The sequence below is a fragment of the Mycetomoellerius zeteki genome, unplaced genomic scaffold (assembly GCF_001594055.1).
Source record: "Mycetomoellerius zeteki isolate Tzet28-1 unplaced genomic scaffold, Tzet1.0 scaffold360, whole genome shotgun sequence".
NCBI classification, from domain to species: domain Eukaryota; kingdom Metazoa; phylum Arthropoda; class Insecta; order Hymenoptera; family Formicidae; genus Mycetomoellerius; species Mycetomoellerius zeteki.
Window position 1 is genome coordinate 219,412 of NW_017257350.1, and position 24,565 is coordinate 243,976.

At 38.5% G+C, this 24,565-nt stretch overlaps 1 protein-coding gene across 1 annotated transcript in view; it reads right to left on the reverse strand.

Moving 5' to 3' along the window:
* The window catches only part of sano (CABIT domain-containing protein serrano), a 121,285-nt gene that overhangs the window by 3,065 nt on the left and 93,655 nt on the right, over positions 1 to 24,565 (reverse strand). Inside the window, 1 exon segment of the mRNA XM_018453014.1 lies at positions 2 to 289. Coding sequence (XP_018308516.1) covers positions 2 to 132 — 131 coding nt within the window. The 5' untranslated portion in view covers positions 133 to 289.

Below are 24,565 nucleotides of genomic sequence, written 5' to 3' on the forward strand. Positions count from 1 at the left end.
CCCGCCATACTGGCCCTTCGTGATCTTGATCACGGCTGGTAGACGGTACTTGGAGACGAACTCACGCAGGTACGTCGCCTCCTCGGCCCAGCGTGCCGCTGCGACGACGATCTGACCGTCGGTCGCGGCCATCGCGGTCGTTCGGCCGGCACGGCGCGACGCCTCCGCGATCCCGCGTCCCCCCGCGCGAGATCGGGCCCGAGAGACAGGGCCCGGCGATCAGGCCCCCAACGACAGCTGAACGCTACTGCTGCTCCTGCTGCCCGCGTGGCGCGCCTCTATGCTCCATCTGCAAGCAAAAGAACGATCACGCTTTAAATACTTTGCGTGACGTACTTGTTTTGGGCGTGTATGATAATGAAGACGCGTACGTATGCGAAGTAGACACGATTCTTGGAAAATGTTGCAATTTAATCTCTAATTCTAATTTGCTGATAACCTTCAAAGATATTTTCCTATGTGGATTAAAATATTGGAATTAAAAATGCGTTTCATAGAATATCATAAGAAAATTATACGCGTAGATTCTCTTAACATAGATTATAAAACGCAGAATATGTATATAATTTAGTTCTATCTATACTCTACTTGCTCATCCGTAATAATATAGATGATAATAATAATTAATCCTGAAGCTTCTGTTAGTAGAGCTCGTGTAACTAATCTCTGTTGCGAAAATATGAAAGGTGCCCGCCTTTACCATGTTAATTTCGACAGACGAATGCCTGCCTTTCGGCACCGCTCGCCATTTCCCCACCCGTTTGATGCACTTTTAATGCATCCTTTCCCACGTGGAGCACAGTTGCGCACTATTGCGGTTCCGTGAAGCGTCCCGCGCCCGCGCGAGAGCTAATGCCGATCCATGGCTATAATATACGCAATGACCCGTCTTGTCATTAGTCAAGTTCCAATTATGGACCGGTTTTATAATTTCCGTAGCAAGGGCAGTCACCATTCCAAACTACGAATGGCAGGTAATCAGTACCGCGGGCAATGCCTTTGCATCATCGTTGCTCTCCCTGAAGATCATCATTCGCGGAAAAGGGATGTGAAACGATCATGAGGAAACTTCGTGAGAAGCAAAATAAAATGCGTATATCAACACTGTTAGAGAAGTAATGATAATCCTTTGAATTAAGTAACATTTTATTATTTTTACTTTCGTGTGTATCAAAATGTAAATTAATCCATTTCTGTGGTTGAGTTGCTTAATTTCAAAATAAATAACGTCCATATTAACGTATGTATCTAGTAAATAATAAACTAAATTTGAGTCAAGTTTAATACATGTTCTTGAGTTAAATTTTTTAACTCCACTGTTTCAGTTAAATTAACAACATGTTGAGTAAAAGCAGTGGCGATATATAAAAACGCTTAAAAATGACTCAAATTGGATATAATTTGACATTATATATAAATTTAACGGTAAAGATAAGGGCATAAAAAATAATATTTCTTCTACAAGACATCAGTCATAATGTAATCATAATTCAGACAGAAGAAAATAAGTTCAAAGTAGTTCGTGAAACATATACTTCGATTAAGATAAAAAATCATGACCTCATTTTGCGAGTAGTGGAAAGAATGGATTGGGTAAGAATGCAATTCGCAGTAATAATAGGATATCAGATATTTATGGAGCAACACGACGCGATGTCCGATAGCCCGGAACTTTGTTGTAAGTTATCTACTAAACAAAATAGATATGATGCGCTTGCTGGATGGGTGTGCCTATGATTGTTTCGCCAAAGAGAATCTCGTCCGAGGAAAATAACGGTCATGATTCAGATCGTCGCACTGCGATCTCCGGTATCACAAATAAGCGGTTTCACGCTTGCTTAGATCAACACGGAAATGTCAGTGGACGGTGACAAAAAGATCATCCTAAGAATTTCTATTACCACAATGATCCATAAAATAATGTAAGAGGTTTATACGCCTTTTATTATATGTATATGATAGCTTTGTAATAATTTACGGTGTAGCAGACCAAATAATAGTACATTGCATTTATAAGATTGAAGCAGATGTGAAATGTAGGAAGCAGATGAAGTATATAGATTGGAGCAAATAAAGTAGTAGTATCTAAAATGTAGGAAATGGAGAAATTTCCTACACACAGATTTTTATCAAACTGTACACGGAAAGAACGATTTTGCTGAAATATCTAAAATTTAAGCTATATACCTAGATAGAGATCTGATAATAATTTTGTTAGTCCATAAAAATATATAGAAACTTAAGCATTGTGAGTAATGCAGCGAAAAATTTTTAGTATTCTAGCAATCAACTTGAATGTCCTACATAATTACTTTATTAATTTAACGAAATTTCAAATCTATATCTACCTAAATTCAGATGACTTCATCAAAATCGTTCTTTCCGCATACAATGTACACGCAAAAGATTGTAAGAAAATCTTAATAAAAACTTGCTAAAATACTTTCAGTTCTGTAAACGGCTGCATGATTCGAGATAATTGTGCTAACTTTGACGAGACTCGCTTGGAGTAATTCATAACTGCGATAGTTCACGGTTATTACGTTACATTAAGACAATATCTATATGCGCCCGACGAAACATTGTTGCCCGTTACCTAACGAAGCGCATGCATAGGTGTACGTGGGATGGGCGTGTCGACGATTGTTTCGGATTTCTCCAAAGAGGATCTCGTTAGAAGAAAGTAACGATCGTGACTCGACGCCCGGCGAGCATCAACTCGGTGGTCTGGATTAAACGATTTCGTGAACTAATCGCTTCTACATCAACGCGAAAATTCGAACACGCCGCAGCCAGAATCCTGAATAATAAATCCTATCTGTTAACATTTTTTCTTTTTCGTAAAATCTGTTATGCAAAAATGAACGAACCCATAACGTTATAGAATAAATGGAATTAAAAATACTAGATTTTTTTTATGAAAACCAATTATATTTTATTTTTTAATTTTGCGAATTAATTAGGATTTTGTATAATACTTAACTGATAAAGAACATCGTGGATGTGATCGTTATGAGAACCATCATCGTGATGCAATTATTAAAAGAATTTCAAGTTTAAAGTTTCTCATTACAATTATATCTATAATCTATAGATACCGCGTTTCTCGTGAAATAATTGCGGACATAATGTCACAGTCACTATGTTTAAATCCCGTTTAATAACTAATAATGAGATAAGATTGACCAATATTTTTTTCTAAAGATAAATTTACTATTTTTCCTCGTGCAAACCGGCTTCTATAATCACGAAAGCGGTAGATGGATTAATTTTGTTTACGGTAAACCGTGCAACGGCGCTGCGCATAAGCTCCTTCAAGATGGGCCGCAGACAGTGCGAGATAAGAACGAGGTGACCAATGACCCGGGGCTTCGTGACAGGCGCGCCTCTAGGAAGTTATTCGACATACTACTTCGTTCACCCCTCGCTTCTCTTTCTTTCTCTTCGAATACTTTCTTGGCGTGAACGTGCGCGTGAACTTCCGCGGTTACATCTGAGTGCAAGCGATTCTTATTATGAGATCGACCAAACGATGATGTAATTAATGTGAAACTTAGTACCCACTATTGGGTCGAAGCGAAAGTTTTGCTGGCGAATCAATGCTCCCATCCACGATCGGCGATAGGCGCGATAGTGCTTTTCAATAGATACTTACAAGCGATATAATACTTTCATACCTTTTCAGAGAAAACTCGAATTCCTACTGAGGCATAATTCCCATAGTATAAATGTACTACATTTAGTTTACTTTTAGTGTTGGATATCTTTTTCATGATCTATATTGAAATCTTTATGGTTTAACTTTTTAAACAACAGCGTTTCAATATAAATAGACATTAAAATTTAATTAAAGCAAATTATTTCATTAAACGCTCTATTCATCGAAAAAGGAAAACAAATATCTCAGCCTGTGTTCATTTCCGTTTCTGAGAATGAATTCATGAGGAAGCCCTTATTTCTCTTCACTCATGGCACGGATTTTTTCCCTAAGACCTAAATTAACTTCAAATTGCGAGAGAAGATTCTATCTTTAAGGCATCATCTCTCCGACAGTTCTGGGGCACTCTGCGCGGACGAGTTTCTTGCCGACCCGACAGCTCCTCCGACCAACTCCGGACGCCGCGCCGTAACATTACGAAAGCGGTCCAGCGGTGCGACCGGCCGGCATAATTGCACGTCACGTGCATATGCCTAGGCATAATTAGATTAATGCACCACGAAATTGGATTAAGAAACCGAAGCCGACGGCCCCGATCTCCCGCGCCAACCCCGCGAAAAGCGCTCAAGGCGGAACACGTTTCTCCCCGAAACGCCACGGGGTTAATTAATCTTCGCCGGAGAGCGGGTGGTAAACGACGCGTCACGTACAAAGACGGAACGCGTATAAATCATTTCGAGTGCACGTCGCGTCGCACGGCGAGCCAGCGAGGCGGCTTCCGCGCGTAGATTGCAAGCGTTAATCGCAAGCCGGTTTAGAAAAGAGCACCAAACCGCTATGGAGAAAACACATCTTGGAAATTTTGCACTAAAGATTCAGAGATTTAAGTCGACATTGCACGGCAGTCAGAGATATCTTTAGAGATTCTGGAGAACAACATTTAAACTTTTAACACATCGTAATTTAAAACCTTAATTCTTTCATCTGAAATAACTGCTAAATTAGCATTAGTAATAAGAATGAACTACGCAATCCTATAAAGTTGTCACTACCGATTTAGAAAGAGTATGGCTTAAGCATATCATCTTTGCATTTCTTTATTTTTATTTTGTAGATATTATTATTTTAGGTCACCTTTTCGTTTTTTTTATTTGTCATTTTTATAATCTCAGAGGACTTACCCATGAATAAACGTCTTTATCTATTAATCTATCTGAAATATCGAGTTGAAGAGAAATGTTGTTAAAATTAAAGAGAGATACTGGTATGTATTCTGGTATCAATTCTTTCTAACGAAGAAGCTAAATCGGTATTTATAGTTCGTTCTTATATTTAAAACCGTCTTAAATATAGTTTCGAGATGTCGCAAGTCAATCACAGAAGTAGCATTTTAAGACATTACTTAAGATGTTCATGTTCTTATATTTAAAACTATCTTAAATATAGTTTCGAGATGTCGCAAGCCAATCACAGAATTAGCATTTTAAGACATTACTTAAGATGTTCTTGAAATAAGAACGGACTGTGAATACCTAAGCTCAGGAATGCGCAGTCTAACCTATTACGTTTATGGAAATTAGAGATCAGGAATGCGCAGTCTAACCTATTACGTTTATGGAAATTAGACAAACAATCGAATTCTCGTAATCAATTTCAGGAGAAACGAAAGGATTGTTCTCAAGAGTCGATGTCCTCGTATCACCGATTGCAATCGATTTTTGCAGACGGCATGCATTCCTTGGTGAAGTAGTTATGACTGCGATAAAACGACATGTCGAAGGGTCGTGCAGGCGTACCGTCGATCGCGTCGTTACGCATATCGATATGTACGCACGATAGTCGCGATTAGAAGCGAAAACAATCGGTGTAGCCGGTGTCGAAATCCCGTCGAGTAGACAAAAGGAGCACGACGGCGCCGTAATCGTTGTCGTCGGTGAAAGCCGTGTGGTGTCGAGCTGAACAGCATATAATTCGAGGGCACATCGATAAATCAACTGGCGTGCGAAAGAACGAGATGGGGCGAGGGGTAGAGAAACGTCGATCGTTGCGACACGGTTCGTCTATCGGTGGGCGACGACCGGCACACATCGTCATTAAGATCAACGAGCGTCGATAAGTAGCTCGCCGTGCATCCGGTACCGCAATTTACTATATTCTTGAGCGATTTCTTCTGTTCCGTTCGTTTTCAAATCGATTTTTTCATCTTCCGTAACTTTACGTGATCAGACATACAGATAAATTTATCTATAGCAAAACGATCTATAAAATTTTTACGTGTGTTCAATAATAAGTAGTAATAAATATGATTTATAATTATATAATGTATATTTGTTTATCTACATCTGCATATGTTATTACTTGACTTTTAATTATTAGGCGAATTAAAAAAAAATTGTACGGTTTAATAACTGAGAGAGGGAAAGAATGTTTGATGCAAGAGCATCGCGCGAGAACCGACCATCGAAAATTGCCAGCAATCATTAACCAATTACTCCGATCCACTTAATCGACAGGCACTTTTCAAGAAGTTTCGAGAGGACCGCGTGCCATGGGGACCGCGCGACATTCTACTCTTTTTTCTCGCTCGACCCTTGACTTGGTCTCTGCGTCTTGGCAGCTACCTCCTGCAAACCGTAATAACTTCCTCATGAACGAGCAAGAACGCCACCATCCATCATCCTGTGGCCCACGGTTCTCAACCTTCGACAACGTCTCTTGTTTCTGACCTAATAAATGTTTTCCTCGCGTATATAGTATATCCATTAATTCAAAATCTAAGAGAAAGAAAGAGAGAGAGAGAGAGAGAGAGAGAATTTCTCAGAACCATTATAAAATAAGACATTTATGATTTATGATAAGAAGATATCCTTTATGATTCAAATGACGAAATATTAGACTGAATGCAATGCTTATTAATATATATTAGACTGCTACAACGCTTGTGAATACATCTGTATTAATGATGTAGTATTTAAAGTATGAGCAATTTCTAGTTAATATTTGGAGAGTCAAATATGTCTGACAGCATATTTAACGATCATGCAACACGACAGCATATTTATTGATCATAAAATCCACTGTCTCAAGGCCAAACATTTTCATGAGAATAATCACTTCACGAGTAACCTCCTTAAAATTCCGCACCGATCGCTCAAACGTCTCAATAATTACTAATTGGGAGCTGATTCGCCTTTAAAAACTGGTCGCACGTCGTCCATCTCGGATCAACTTGTCAGTTTCGATTTGGCGATTGTAACAGGATCCCAAATCCCTTCTTTTCGTTTTGATTCTTTTTTCCCTTCAGAAACTGCCCTCAGATATTTGTCGGATATATATTTTCCTTTATTTTCGAGATAACACGTAAGATCCATTCTAATTATCAACGATTAAAAAACCGACATAAATTACATTTGAATATTATCTCATTTGTATATACGATTATATTTCGTTAAAAAATACATTAACTTAAAAAATATGTATTTATTTAAATTAATTTCCTCAGATTTTCATAATTTTTATAACGACTGAAACAAGAGACTCTAATTTTACATATTCGTCCGTTTATCCCCGTATTTTGCACCTCTCATTTCCACTCACGCTTTCCTACGTTACATCGCGAGATCTTCATCGAGGGAGCGATGATCGCGCAATCTTTTCACGTCTGCCTTCTCCCGGTCCGCTTTCGTGGAATGAGCACCGCTTGCAGGGACGAGTACAAATTAATATTAAATTGAATTATAATGACAGTGTTTACCGAGGGGCAACACACAGCCGTGCGCTGCACCGGCAGCCGCTATTCGCAATGGATGGCACGAACCCTGCACAACCGCTCCTCTCGTCATATTTTATGCAATGTACATTAACACTGCCATGCCGCGGCCGCGTGCTCGTGCATGCACATGTTCGTTAGTAGCCGCTTTTACGCGCTAAGCTAGAATGCAGGCGACACACATCGACGCGTTTCTCGTCGCGACGCCGACATACTAAAAGGTTTCACCATGTCATAGTCGCCACTATGAATCAATGGACGAAGTTCAACTATGGACAAAAAGTATTCTGCACTTTTTCTGAGTGAATAGCTTTCATCTGAAAGAGCAATCCTAATATCCTTAAGTCCACGTTCACGGTTGCCTACGTCTGCCTTTTTCGTGTCAAATTCTTAATCGATATAAAGTCATGATTGGCTGCTTATAACTGCGATGCTTAGATTTCCTGTGGATATTATCTATGTATCTCGTAGATACATAGAACTGAAAACGTATGAACAAAGAGTATTCCGCTCGTATCTTTTTCGAAGTTAACAGCTTTTATCTGAAAGAGTAATCTGCCCTAATATCTTTAAGTTCGCATTCACGGTTGCCTTTGTCCGTCTTTTTCATATCAAGCTCTCAATTGACCGATATAAAATCGTGATTGGCCGCTTACAACTGCAACAACGCTTAGATTCCCTGCAGATACGCAAACTGAACTCTCACCTCATTTGTTCCACAGTACCGTTCTCTCCATCACTGTCGATACGTTGCGAAGTAGCGCACGTGCGCGATCGCTAATAGAAGTACAAAGTCAGTTGAGAAGCCCAGTAGGAAAGTTGGCTATCGCGGACGCGCAGCGAGCGACCGCAAAGTCATCGTCGTTGTCGATACACAATCGCTGACAAAGCTTTCCAAAACCATTGCGCAAAAAATCTCGATGTCAGATCGATCTGTCGCTGATATCGAGCGGAACTCGATATCGGTCAATTTATTAAACTTCACTTCGACTGTGCGCGATGAAATATGTTTCATCAGTGACGCAAAACGGTTTTCAAAAGTTACAAGACGAGATCGGCAATATGTCACAATGTGTCGTATATGGAACGATTTTGCTTGATTTGCTACAATTTAACTAGATACAGATTTGAAAATAATTTTATTGGTCAACATAATTACATAGAACTATGGAATGTAATGAACGCGTAACGATATTTTAACGATGCAATAATATAAAAACAAAATCTTCAAGTACCATTAGAGAGGTGATATTATAATTCACTATCCTTTTTGAGCGCAAAAATAATTTATTTTCTTTCAACAGTATATTCATAGAAAAAACAGTTTTGTTGAAGTATCTAATAATTTAGCAAGAATATAGATTTGAAAATAATTTTGTTAGGCGTCTAAAAAAAGCTAAAAAATAATTACGTAGAAATTCTCAAGCATGAACAACGCTGCAAAAAGTTTTGACATTTCAGCAACCAGTTTGAGCGATCTACAAAATTATTGTAGATATTTCAGCAAAACCGTCTTTTCGGTGTACGTAACATATACCTAACAATGTTCAGAGCGAGAACAATGTAATGGGCCGGTTCATTTAAAAATGCCTCGCGATTGCACGCACACACGCACACATACAAACGAAGTTTCTTCCAACGAGTTTTGAAGTATAAGGCTAATAATTTACGATTTACTTCCCCCTGCTTTTCAAGTATACAGAGTTAACGACGCGTTACCATCGTGATACTTTAAATATTAGCGAATAACAGATAGGTCCCGATGCGTTACGAGATCCTAGATAAGGCATCTTGATAAGTGTTCCCTATCGATTACACTTTCGAACGCGACCGCGCCGAGATTAGCCGATTAATTCGTGCTTAATGAGCTCATTTACACTATCGCCTAACGACGAGGCGCAAAGGAATACTGCTACCGTAATTACGTCGGGCGGAATCGCCTCGTATTCACCGTTGCGCCGAGATTTATGGTATCGCCCGCATTTATTGCACAACACGCGGCCATGCGGCGCGGCACGCAAGTGCGTAAATCGCGCGCGCGCGGTTCTTTTCTCCGTGGCAGACGACACCGCGGTCATCGTAAATAATTACGCCCGTTTCCCGGGATTAATCGACCGGCTTAAACGAGAGCACCGGTTCGCCTTGATCCTGAAATTAATGGGCACGGGCACATTGTGCGAGAGCACCGATGAGAGCGAGAGGCTTCGATATCGGCGCGCTCGCGGGGAAAGATATCGCGTACGGTTCATTGAGTTATGGCATCGCGCCAAGGGTTGGTACCCGCCGGGGGGAACACGAACATTTAATCACGTGCCGGCCGGTGCGTCGCGGTATGTGCGCGATATACGCGAGGGGCTCCCCCCCTTCCCCTCCTTAAAGATGCGCATTAATCCATTATCGTAATTGTGTCCGCGAACGCGATTCTGAAAGCGCTCTTCGCCGCTCTTGCTCGGTGAAATAGTGTAACGCATGTTATCGTCCGATATAAGTCACTCCCGGCGGCGTCCGGAATGTGGCGCGAAGTGAAGAATACGAGTTCCTTCTCGCTGATATTTGTAGGGCACTAGCGTGAAACTATCGTTTCTTTAATCTACTTCGATATCGCTGCGATTATAGCGAATGAGATAATATATTTTGTGCGATAGATAATTGGTTGTTATAATTTGCTCGCGAGTCGGAAAAATTTGCAGATGCGTTGCCAACGATGAGCAATTCATGTAGCCGCGCTTATTGCGCATTTACGTATTTACGATATTCAGAGATAAAAAGCAAAATGTATAATTTTTACATAAATTAAAGTAATGCATTTTCTGCTACGTAATATAACTCTATTATCTCGTGCACTTCAATTATTTAATTAAAATGCTCTTTCAAGTCACTCCACCGTGGCACTTAGAGTTTAACACGGTGTAAAGTTATCGCCACAAGAATAAAGCAACTCCGTCTGACGGAGTAGGAACAATCGTAATTTCTCTTTCAACCAGAAATATAGGCGGCACAAGGTTCGCCAAGCCGACGACTGTAACGATCAGTCCAGGTTGACATGGGATTGGGTCTCGAAAGCAAGGCTAGATACGAGCTGAACGGTACGGAGTTGACGCTACGAGTCGAATGGTAAAGAGAAACATTCTCCGAGGGGAATCGTGCTATGGACAGAAACAGCGAGAAAGAGCATTTCGCTTTCAAGTCTATTTCATAACAAAAGCCGCAGCCTTGCTGCGGAGTCTCGAAGTCTGCGGTGAGGGAGTAGAAAAAGATGAAGAAAGGGGAGGAAAAAGAAAGAAGATCGGTCCGTGCACCGTTGTGCACCGGCGTGTATTACGTTTGTAAAATTGTTATCTTTGACCACGCGCCTGTTTTCTTCTCGCTTATTCTCTTTTGTGTTCGCTCATAAAATAGCATGTATGCACCTCGATATTATTACGTTTTCCCTTCTCTTCTGAAAATATATGCAGTCTTCTGTTTTCGGTAATTAGCCTTTCGTCTGCAATCTGGATCGTTTTTTGCTCAAGAAATTTGGAATGTTAATTCTTCCTCGTTTTTCAATTTTTATTAAATAAAGGTTTTAATATTTAAGTTAAAAACCTACTTTAATAATATAATAGAGATGTTGAAAAGTAACTTGAAATTTTTTTCACATTTTTTGAAAGCACGGAAACAGTAAAACAATGTAGATAAAAAAGATCTACATTGCAGACAAAGGGAGTAAAAATGTGACGAAGATGGAGAGAGTTAATCATTTAATTGCGCATCAGTTTGCACGTGGTTGATGATTTCCTTATCATTATCTCATATGTTTCTACATTACTGTTATCGTTCCGAACATTACGTCTATTAATTTTTTTCAATATGCTTATTTAAATTCATCAATATCTGTTTAACTTTCAACTCTATTAAAAAATTCTCTATTTAGAATTTTATTTATTTTGTAATGTTATTTTGATACTATATTTTGTTTACGTCAAAGATTTACTTTGCTAAAGATAAATTGATTATTAGCATACAAAAAATCGTGCACTGGATCGGATCGAATGGTTTCGCGGAGTCTTTGAGCGAAATGATCCAAGATGTTTTCCGCAAGAGCGAAAACAGGGATTTCCTCGTTGTAGACTGATTTGACGATGACGACGTGGTGCAAGAAGTCATTCTCGTTCCTCTCGAGTTGAAGTCTAAACGGTGCAACGGTAGGGAACACAAACCAGTCTCAAGTGTTTCGCTTCAATGATCGAAAATAAACACGATTACGTTCTCCGAAGACGTAGTGTTTGTTAATTGCTACCTAACGAGCGAGTTGCAAGAAATTACGAGAAAGACAGAGACGGAAGAGAGAAGAGAGAAAGAGATACGTCATTATACTTCTCGGAATTAAAAATAGTATAGAAGACGAATCGATTGTGGTTTCACGTTTCGGTCATAATCGCTCGGAATTTCGTAACGTCGAGGAATGTAAAGATCGGCCTTGCCTGATCTTTTCTAGGAAAAGACAGCTTTTAGAGAATGCATTTCAAATTGTGCGGATTCCTCTAAGCAATATTACTGCGATATTATCGCGATTGGAAAGTACACACGTCCAATATTCATATAATTGTGCTTTATCGATCTGTATGGTCCTGATGCCTTTCGCCGATCTATTGAAACCACCACATACGCGACGCGCGGTCGTACTTTCCAAGATACGTTCTAAATGCAGGAAACGCCATGTAAAGTTAGTCGATTGTGACATTTATGCGTTGCAACATGTTATATTCGTATTACACTCTGCTATTACAGTGAACGCAATACCAATGTTTCTGAGACATAATGTCGCGGTAATAACTAACACTAACTAGAGAACATTATATTTTTATCTGTTTTAGTAAAATTTCTGTACGCGGTAAAACACATTTTGTTAAAACAGGTCTACTCAAGCCTTCGTTAAAATTTTGTATTAAATTCTTAACATATCCAAGTATTAATTTAACATAATTACATTATTTGAATATTTTATGTTAAACTGATGTACAACATTTCTTCTCAAAACAACATAATTTATGAGTAAGTAAACAAATAACATAAAAATAATATTTTAAAACGTTAAAGAATCTAAGATAAATGAATAAAATATGTTAATTAATTTAAAATATTCTAAGTGATAATTTTACTGCAAAAATATATTCATATACTTCCACTTTGTTTACAAAATCTTGTGTTAAATTAACACAAGAGAAGACCATTTAAGAAACGTGAAATGTGTTAAATTTAATATAAAATTTCGAAAAATGTATACAAGAAAAAATATGTACCAAACTAACATAGAAAATTTATGAAACAAATTAATACTTTTAATCTCGTTTATAAGTGAATTAATAAAGAAGACATTGATACTTTTTTTTCTATGTTCTAATTTAAAATATTTTTAATTGAAAAATATGTGCGTGACAAGATACATTTTGTTTTCAATGTCGAATGTATAATTCATAAAACTTTTGTATTTCCTACAAACTTCCTCGATATTGTTATAATATATGTTATTGTACTGTACATACCAGTTTTAATATTGCAAAATTTATGCCAAAGAAATTAATGTGTCGTAAAGCGGATGCAGAGACAAATATGTGTATGCGTTACGTCCTGCTTTACAGGTAGATTTAAACGTCACCGAGCGTCCGGTGTTGATCAAGTTCGTCCGCGGTGCGAAGTACCGATTACATAGAAGAAAAAAATAGGTCATATGACATGAAACACGAATGGAATAGCGAAACTGCACGTAATGTACACCTGAGAGCGGTTTAATGATATAAAAAGGTATATCGACACCGATCATTAAATCGAATCTCAATGTAGCGATGGCGCTATACGACTTCGCTACTGTCCTAATGGATTATTAATGTTAATGTTGGCGGAATGAAAAGGTACACTGAAATTACACGTTCTAAGCACACATTCCCTAAGGCGCGCAGTACATAATTCGTACTTGGCGTATTGGCGATGTTACGATTTCGTTCGGATTGCTTCTCCGCGCAACGAAACACCTCGTTCTCTCGTTTTGAACGCGCGCTACTGTGCATTACATAGCAAAATGCAATATTAGTGAAGAGAAAGTTCCCAACAAAAATAGCGGATGGATAAAGAGCTAGAAACGCGTTTAAATAACACATGCATAAATCTCAAATTAAAGAAGGGGACTACGAATAACTATAAAAAACAGTTTGTTGCATGATCGAAATTATGTGCTCGTTATAGTGCAATTTGCTTGTGCATATCGCCGATCATCGAGAGGCATCTATTTAGTTTATTTAATGTTTTATACTCGTGACGTGTACTTGAAGAATTTTAAGAAGACGACAACGTATTCTGGGAAAGAGATTAAGTAAGGAATTAAGAAGAATATCCTCTTGCTTAACATGCTCTACGCGTTTCACGGTCCGATTATCATCTTGATCGCGAGGACCCGATCGAATACGCTCGGTCGATCGAAGCGAATTCGCAAGCGAATGTGCATGCAAAAAAAAACGAGGAAGTTCCTCGATGCCTCGATCGGCCAATTAAGGACACGCTAACAGAGTCCGAAACAGAAGGGCCATCTACCTTGTCCTGTCGCGCGTACTTTATTCTACCCGTCACGCGATTTTTTATGCACCAGCAACGGCATACGCGAAACTCGGAAACATCTTTTTTACTTGCTTACCAAATTTATTTATGTATTTATTTATTTGTTTATCGGCCAGAATTTAAAATAAAACATCTTAGCTTATTATAAATGCATGCTTGATTATTTTCTTGCATTACGTTCTTCATTTATAAATTCGACAAACAAATATCTCATTTGAGACAATAAAACTTAAAAAAACAAAGTTTTTCGGAAAATAGGTTTAAATCTTTTGAATCATCAAAATTTTATAATATTACTTTTGAAATGCAATTTTAGTGTAATAACTAATTACTGTAAATCAATAAAAAAAAACTTATTTTAATTATATTGTTAACTAATTACTGTCATTTTCAGTTGCCAACTATATATTTTGGTTGATAAAAACTATACATATATTATTATTACTAATACTATTGTAGTTATAATCATAATTATAGCAATATATAATTATAATTACAAATGCCAAACAGTTTTTCTCTCAATGTATTCTTAATCTACATTCATTTATAAATAGTTCTTATGTAATGACCATTTAATATAAATCTTCGCAATTAAAAATGTGCATTCGTTTCTTCGTTCTGAGAGTTCCGATGTTTCGAATTCTTCGCAAATATATTTTTTATACCGTTCTTTTTGTTCAGATACACGCTCGTCTCTCCCGTGGGAAAACTGCAAAGAATCCACCTCCGCAGATCGAATGTAACCGGATGAACAAGTGATATCGAGATCTAATCGAGACGTACGGTCGACTAAACAAATACAGTCTTCCGTGGAATCTTTGTTGCCACGAAAGAATGCCCCAGAAGATACTTTACTCCACATGATAAAAACACTCGGTTGATGAGTCGTTTATACGAGTAAATAGAACGTTTGAAAAGTTTCAATAAAAAAATTAAATTTTTTCTGAAAATGGAACGATATTTCATGCATAAACATTATATTATATAGGCCACAAAATTCATTTTAACCGAAATGTTTTTAATGGTTTCTGGTTAACGCTTAAATCTACTTATATCCCAGACTAAAAAAGCCTGAAGGCATCCTTACTATTCACATCGAGAGAGTGATATAATAGTCACCAGGCAATCACTTGTCATGAAAGATAATCGAGAAGGCAATCGAGAAGAAATTCCGTTGTTAATTGATATCCTTAGGCACCACCCGCGTACCGTAATATTTGGAGTTCCGCTTATATAAACATATACATATGTTAACGGTAGAAGCATCGACAATGATGCAGATGAAGCAGATAGAACGCGTGAGTGCGGCGTAATAATCCGGTGCGGTTGTTTTCCAATTTCCGAAGATGCTATCTCCTGTGTTACACAGGAATTCCATTCCTTAGATCGAGTCGCGGTTGAGAAAAGGGGAATATTAAAGAAACAAATAAAAAGGAAGAAAGAAGATAGAAGTCGCCAGTGAGTCTTCTACTTCATATCTTAATCCACCCATGCGTATACAATCGTTCTATTTCTTTCCGCAAAAGTAACTTCACTAGACAACAGTCCTGGCCAATCTACTCATCAAGTATAGTACACGAGATTTTGAAGTGATAATGATAACAAATAATTCGACATAAAACGATATATCATATTTTTGCGCGACTAAGATAATAATAAAAAAAATCAGAACAAATCTCTCAGTTATTGAAAGTATAAAATTTAACACCATCAGTTTCTTAATTTTCCTTTTGCAAGAATAAACAATTAATAATATTTAATTTAATTATGCAAATAATTCATATAAAATCTTGAGAAAATGAAAAATTATATTACTTAACAATATTAAATATGATATGGAACTATAAAATTACAAAATAGGAGATAATATTTTCAATATTGTACATCATAAATAAGAAGTCATTTAAAAAATTTGAGGACGTTCTCAAAGAACGTTTCAAAGATCAAATCTGGTCATCCTTCCAACGGAGAGAATCGTTCGGTGGTTTAAACGGGATGCACGATCGATCTTCACGAAATCTCTCCTGCTGCGAAATCGTGGGGTACAGACTGGAGGACAGAGCGTGCCCTAGACCCCTTCTTCCGTCGTCGTCGTCGTCGTCGTCGTCGTCGTTGTCTTCGTCGTCATCGTAGTGGCGATAATGCTAATGCCGCTACGCCGGTGACTCCGCAGGCTAGCGCGGGGTAAGAGATGTAAAACAAGAAGCACGAAGCCGCTCAACGCGAATCTAAATATAACTACGACGCGCAGAGAGAGGCACCCACCATGCGCTCTCTCCTGCGAGAGAGAGAGTCTTCCGTTGGTGCGCAACAACCTAACCGAGCTGCGATCCCGTGCACTCGAGCTACCTCTGCCCCGAAGAGGGACGAGCCGACGGCGGTCGAAGGGGAGAAGAAGAGCGAGAAGCCTTCGACCGGTCAAAGGTGCAGGCGTTCTATACGTGCGCGTGTACCGTTCACGTTCTAGGCTGCCTGGCTGGCTGGTACTACTTGATCGTTCTGAGTACTTGGTGTCCTCCTCGTATTTGCATCATCGATGGAAGATGCACTTCTGTTCAATCGCTACGATCGTTACCCTAGAATCCAGGTAATTTCGACGTGAATTCTGAAACGGTTGGAATAAAAATTCGCAGCGTTTCGTGGGAAATCGCCGCGGTAGAACATGTTTACTTCTACCTTCGATGTTAGAGAACGTTGAAGAACTAGGATATATACTGAGAAAAATGTTCTAATTAAATGAACAAAAAGGCTCAATAAGAATGGCATTTGGTGAGATTAAATAAAATTTCTGAATATGATAATCAGAAATTCTTTTTTAGAATTTATCAAAATACAATTCTTGTTTAATCTTTTGTTGATTTAATCAGAATATTTTTCTCAATGTATATATTAATTAAAACATAATAAATCCTAATTTAAATCCCAAATCAATGTGTCTCACTATCAAACTCGTCGCTATTGTACTTAATCTTGCATTAAGACAAATTTCTATAAGTTTGGACAAACCAGAAGATTCTGATCATATCAATCAGAATTCTGATTATCTCAATTCATATTAGAATTATAATAGATTCAAGCAGAAAATTCTTATTTGTCCATTTTCAACCACTCCAATTAATGTAGTTAGACTCTTTTTCCAGTGTGCTATATGCTAATTTTTGCAACTTGTAAATAAGTCTTACTTTCGACGATGCTAATTGCGAGCTTGACTCTAAAAGTGTTTTGAAGTAACGTGGTGTTTTACGTACCCTCTCAACCACTCAGTCGTGATTATAGTAGTTAGCAAAAAGGATGCAGGCATATTTTTTTCATGTACGGTGTAGGTTTCGCGAAAATGGTTAGTCGCGCATATAGTCTGCACTGTTTACCATATTAATTGCGGACGGAGCGGCGATATAGTCGATTACGTAGCTGGTAGCGATTTATTCTAGTAAAATAAATAAATCGCGAGGAACTTTTTTCATCGATTATCCCGTATCCTGCGGGAACGCTCAACGGGTTATTAACTTCGATTAGTGTCAATTACTTTGTTGCACTATAATCATTTTCAAACTCTGCCCGCGCCGTCTTCTTCCATGAGAAGAACGTGAGAAGCACCGTCCATGTACACATATACCTGTGTACATCACGCTATTGCATGGCATAATCACGGATATGTCAGTAAACGCATACATAAATGTAACATTTTGCTGCCAAAGTACATTAACACATTTTAAACGCAGTAAAATAAGTCAAATAAAATCGAGTCACTAGCCTTTGCTTAAAGATGCAACCACACAAGCTACTACACATTAGTTTACATAGAAGTCTGCAGAGTAAATATGTATATGATAAGTAATACCGCAGTCCGCGTTAATGGACGTCAAGAGGGGCAAAATTGTCTACCAAATAAAAAATAATTAATATTTCAACGAATCCATCGCTTTTTCTGCTTCTATAAATATTAGAATAATAAACCACACAATCTATATTATTTGCATATTGTTAAATTTATGGAGTCAGACAAAAATATATGAAAAAATTACGATAATGTACAACGATAATGTAATTATCTACATCTATTTCAGTTTCAATCAAGAGATTATGTATAATTTACGTTCCTCAATAAATGCAAAGTAATCGTGCGCTAACCGATGCAAGATATTCCAGATCTACATAAGTAATTTATCCGCGTTTCGAGATGACGGCGTTCTTCAAATTGACAGATTGCAAGTTCGTGCAAGCGCGGCGTTTTCTGTTGCATAAGGAAGTAAAGCAAGAAATGTAATAAAACAGCACTAGGATCATCGAACCACAGTTCCAAGTGCATTCCCAGGTATTTGCGTCCTTGATACATGACAAAGAAGACAACTCTGCCTGCAAGGCAGTCAATCTATTGTCCATCGGCAACAGGTTGCAAACAACTCGCAAAAGAATCTGCCAGACACGCTTTTAATTTGAGCAAAGTCGAGCATTGTGTGCGGAGGAAGTCGGCGACCACCCGAGGAAGACAAAGAAAAATGCGACACAGGAAAAACTCCTCGGATTGGAAGATTTCTTTCGAAGCATATCAGATTACAGAGAAATAGAATTCAAGAAGAGAATATATAAAATATATAAATATTATTTCTTTTATCAACTTTTTCCATTATAGGAAAAATATTTCAGGAAAAAGATACATATATTTTTTTTAATTTATACTAGTAATTATTACATGTTTCTGCGAGTAATTCTGCCATTTTTTTCTTTTTAGTCTCTTCCTTTAATCGTTTAAATATATTTAATCGCGACTGCTGAAAAAAATGCGACTTCCGATCTTTCCTATATCGGGCCTTATAAGGAGTCTAAGGAGCATATTTTACGATCGAATCGGTTATCTACAATATTGCACGTGGGCAACAACATACATATGTCAAGCGTGCAGTGTCAAGGTATTCTACAAGCTGGAATTGTACGCGGATTTAGTTACAGCCCGTTATTACAAGCGTCGGATGCAATCTTGTCTTCTCCTTACAATACTTCATTGAAACATAATTGTCCAATTTGTTGTTGGAAAAAATGGCACAACAAAGAAAAATGCAACTAATTCAAATATAGCGTGCTTATTTTCCGTTCAAAAATACTCGATCGAGAGATATAAATTTAAAAAAAAAGTAATATTTGAATATAGAAAGTTTGAAGCCTCGTGAAGAAAAGTGGAAGAAAATAAAATCAGATTATCTATACATGCGCAGAATTAAAAGCGGCGTAATTGGACGACTCATCCGCGCAAAATAATTTGTACAATTATTACGCGAGGACTCTCATTACGCGATGAAAAAACTACAAGCGCGTAATTACTTTCAGCTCTGTTCTCGCGAAATGGTAGCGTTGGAACGACAGTGATCGAAATATCGTGCACAGTTTTTCAGTACAATTTAGCGATTTAATGTCTGCCTTCGATGCGTTGTGTCCGCTCGGAGCATTTCTGATTGCGGCGTTTTTCTACGCGGAGCGTAAGGAGAGTATTTTATGATCGAATCGATTATCCACGGGCCTGCACGTGGGGAACTTCAGCAACGTACGTGTGTCAGAGACGAGCGAGCGACCCAAGGTCTTCCACGGGTTGGAACTGACGGACAGATTTAGTTACGGCCCGTTGTTGTTGCAACCGCGCTACAATGCAACACCATCGTTTCGCGCAACACCATCGGGAGAGCATCGTCAGGTAGCGCGTAGCCGGAGGGATAAAGAGCCACGGGTGCTTCCGATTAGGACTTCTGACACGGCCGTATAAACAGGCGATTTATTTCTTTCGTAATCACCACGCGACTTTCCCGAGAATCTCGTAAGTCCGATGGGCAATTAACTAACCACGTGATCCGACTTAAATGATTTTTACAAAACCGACATTAACAAGGGAACGTTCTAAATTGCAAAAGTGATATCAAAAAACTAACGTTACCAGTCAAAAGATCACGTTTGAATTAAGTATTCTAGATGGTCAAATCTGGGATTCTATGGATTCTGTACTTCTCGACTTGGATCGAAACTTATTTGGCCATTTTAACTTAGACACAAAATATTTCGAGAACAATGCATGTTTGAAGAAAATGTTTCAAATAAAAGTTGTAGAATTTGAAAAGAATCATCAGGTGAACTATTTAGATTTTGAATCCACTTTGGGTCCAATAAAAAATCAACCTCGTCCTTATTATAAATAGCTCGTTGGATAAATTTGGAAAGAAATTTAAAAAATACTTTTTTTATTTGTAAAAACCTGAGAGATTACTTTGAAATAAATGTTTCTTTGACAAAAAAGTCAAAAATTTTATTTTAAAACATCCAAGTTTTAAATTCAAAGATAAAACTTGAGCGTTTAAGAACATTACTTGCGTTTTCAGATAAGTATATGAGCGGCATAGAAATCTTTATTAGAGAGTTATGATTTTCTACGATACAAAAAGAAAGGTTAAGATATGAAAGTGTGGTAATGAAGGATCGTTCATGAACGTTCGATAGCAAACTAGGAATTTCAAGCTCGCTCATCGATCATGCAGTGGTTTCGCTGGATTTTGTTCAGTCTGGTTCGTATGAAACCGGTACAGCCTACGGCGCAGAAAAGAGGAAGATCGCGGCGTGGAAAAGAGAAAGATCATATAAGACCAGATAAAACAGAAGAATAAAGAAGTAACCAGAGTTATATCCACGATATTGCATCTATAATACTTACTCGTTATTTTAAAAAAATCAATAAGTTATTTAACTTCAATTTTACATTTTATAATCATACAGCATTCTTCAATCTCTCTAACAACTTTTAGCAAACAATTGATAATTGCGATTTATAAATTATTAACTATAAATTATTAACTAAATTATTAATATAATTTCTTTGTAAAAGAAAACAAAACGTAATAATAAATAATATCTTTTACATCGTAAAAATGAATAAATTATCGATCGTGCTCCATTGCTCATTGAAATCTTACGTCACGTGGACATGCAATATTCTTGATTAACAGCCGTTCAGCAACAGGCATTCGTATAAATACATGTTATACGTTTTCGGAGCCGCGAAGCGACCACGTTGGGTACCGCGAGTTCGGCCCATGCCACAGGCAATGAAGATATTTATCGTTACCACGTGCATATGCATGTCCGAGGACAATGGGGGTTCCAAAAAGAATGAGATGCTCTGCGGGGACAAGTTCCCGCGAAACGAGCCCCAGCATCGTCGACAGGAGCTTTCGAAGGGTTTTGCACACGAAAGGCGTTCTGCAAAATAAATATCGTGGGACAGTCGAGTCCGCCGACTTGGTCAAGCAGCGCGAGTTCTTTCTTTCGGGGCTCTTCTCGCGGATACTGCCACTTCTTGCACGCTGCATAATCGTAAAGATGAGTAATCGCTTCCTCCGGATGCGACGTGGACAACGGCCTCGCTCGTTGTGGTGCAGCGCGATTCTCAGCCTCGTGCGTTTTCGATTCGAGAATGTTGTGACCCTTCATGATTTTTCTAACATATAGCCACGATTGTCGCTGAAAATTATCCACCAAAGATCGCGATCGACTATATTATTCACTACTGGCTAACGGATTCAGTAATATTGCATCCTTGCATGCGAAAAAAAGATCTATACGTTTTCCATCCCGTCAACGCGGAGTTCCGTCTTACTTTCTCATAATCCTTTTAATAATCTTACACACTGGTCTTTTTTTATTAAATTAAAAAAGTTTTATTACACTAGTCGAGTTTAATCCTTCGAAGCTAATGGTGGATCAATTCGATCCGCTCAATTATAAATCTCTTTATTAAAAATATCAAATTATATTCAATTTCCTTTATGTTTGCAAATTTGAATTATTCTTATTAAAATATATTTAGTATGCATCCTTCCTTCCATACGAGTTATGTCATTCTGATTTTTTAAAATAATTAATGCATTTTAATTAACCTAAATTAAATGAGTGTCATAAACGCAGCGCCATTACGTAATTGTGTCATAAATTTTACCCATCAGCTCCGGAGAGAGAGTTAAAATATATAATATTTAATATATTAAAATATATTAAACTTATAATTTTGTTAGATAAATTTATACAAAATTATTATTTGGACAGTTCAATTCATTTTTATGCAACACTAATTGAATTGTATAAATTTAATATCAAACAAACCGATGATATTGAATCCAATAAAAAATGTCCCGCAATAACTAATCTTTCCTAGCAAATATCCATCTTTTTTCTTAACTCTTTATTCACATACTTTTCACTCAAAAACATGTAATTTTCTCCATAAGTCTAATGCCATAATAAGAAAAAGACGATGAGTATAAATAGAGAAACTGACAATGAGTGATATTTAACGTCACAATATACGGTATAGAGGGGCATTCCGCATTTGACCAAGGTGATTCGTTTCATTGCCGAGCAACTTCGCACTTCCTCGCAGATACATCGCGAACGTCAATGTATTTCACGTGCAAGTACTGTTAGGCCAATAAACATATATTTAGTATCGACATTTTTTTACGTGCATCTAGGAGGAGTCTCTCTCCTCTTCCTCCCTTTAACGGTGGTGCATTCGTTACGGTACCGCGGTGTTTTGTGCACTCCTATATGACTCGTAAGTATACGGTTTATGTGTTACGTTCAGGCGGGGCGTCGACGCCCTTGAACAATAAACCGTGCCTTTTTTCTCTCGTTTCTGCTGCCTCACCTCCCCCCGTTCCTCGTTTTCTTCGGCCGGCACCGCGATTCTTTGTTATCCATCATACATTACGTATGAAAGAGGCGAGGGAGTTTTTTGCCTTATGTCCCGCGCCTGAGAAAGAAAAAAAGGAGGCATCGCGCGCTCCGCCTGCGATTGCGAATTAACGAACACCGTTAATTCTCTCGGGCGCTACGAAGAGCCGCGCGCCGGTTATCGGCATCGTTCTATCATGCGCTTAATTCTTTGGACCAGCCGGGATGCACAATCCATCATTATAAGTATTATAACTAACCATTCGCGGCATCTACCGGATATCGCCGTATCCGGTATTTAGAATCACCGCGAGCTGTGTGATTAGTAATCCGATAATTTATAAATCATTGTTAATTACAGATAAGAAACGCAGTTAACAATTATCGAGCTTGATCTTATTTAATCTACGAGATGCAATGAGTTTAGAATCGCGAAGCAAAAAGGTTCACTGTGGACCAATTAGCTGTATATATTACGTAATATCTCTGTTTACAAGAGCTCTCTGCGCAGAAAGGATGTAAAAAACGCACGTAAAAACGCTTTGCTTCTCTTTATCCGTGCGATTCAACGTTTCGTACGCCAGCGATCTTACACGCCTATTCGTTCCGTGGGACTATGATCGTGGCAGCAATGATCCCGGAGGAAGGTACGCCGTGCCATTCGCGCGTTGTTTCCACGACGGCAAAAATGCGGAGCGAGCGGGTGGAGCGGCGCGGCGTGGCAGCGGTACGGAGGAAAGAAAGAGCGTCTTCCGCGTCGGAAGAGGATTAATATATTCCCGGTGTAATTTTCAATATTTCAGCGACCAGGATCGGCGCGGATGCATTAATCTCGGGTCGGTGCATTGTTGCCTCGGGGTATCGCGGGGCAGAGACCCCCAACTCCTAGGCGTGCCGCGACTTTTCCAAGCCGCTAAGCAGCCCCGCGCGGCCGGAATGATCGATTCGCCAAAAGGGAAAAAAGCCACCTGCATTACTCATGCCCGTGTGCATCGGCAGCGGCCGCGGTGTATGTGTGTGTGTATGTATATGTGTGTATGTATGCGTATACGCGCGCACACAATAGCGCGCGCAACGTGTGTGTGCGTATGTGTGCCGACGTATGGTTCCGGGCAAAGGTGCATCGACCCCCACCTGTCCCCTCGGCTTACCGCTCAGGGATTTTAATTGCAGACCTCTAGCGTTTTTCTAACGCCGGTAGGAAGCGAATTACAATCGCAAAAAGGCAAGCCGCGTCGACGCCGGCGCTGCAATGCAGCACAGCGGTGCACAGCGCTGCGTGAGCATGCGTGTGCGTGTGCGTATGTGCGTTCCGTGCTATCGCACGCGTGTGCGTTAGCGGCGGTGCACGTAGCAGCGATGACGCGAGAACTTCACAATTAATTCCTCGAGTACAGAAAATTATTTCTCTACAACTCTACAATATCTACTTTTTTTAATCGACTGATGTAACGTATAAAATCGTGTAAGTAGGATTCTGAGAGAAAAGATTAAAAAGTAGGCGAGAGGAAATAGATATATCTTTGAAAGAAAAATGTTAGTTAAAACATTGTATAATCTAGGAAGCCGCGAAAGAAACAGAAAGTAATTATATAATATTATAATATATCGGGAGTAAATTAGCAATTCTTCAAATGATAAACGATTATAGACTTTCCCGTTAAAAATTCAAAGCGTGTCACTTTTAATTCAATTACATTTGTAACAATAAATTTTTCAACTTCTTCAATTATTACCACTTAAAAAATGGAGATTAACTGATTAACACGACATACAAGTAATTATTTAAAAACGAAAAACAATAGATAGGTGATTTAACATAGCTTGTTGCGCGAACAATT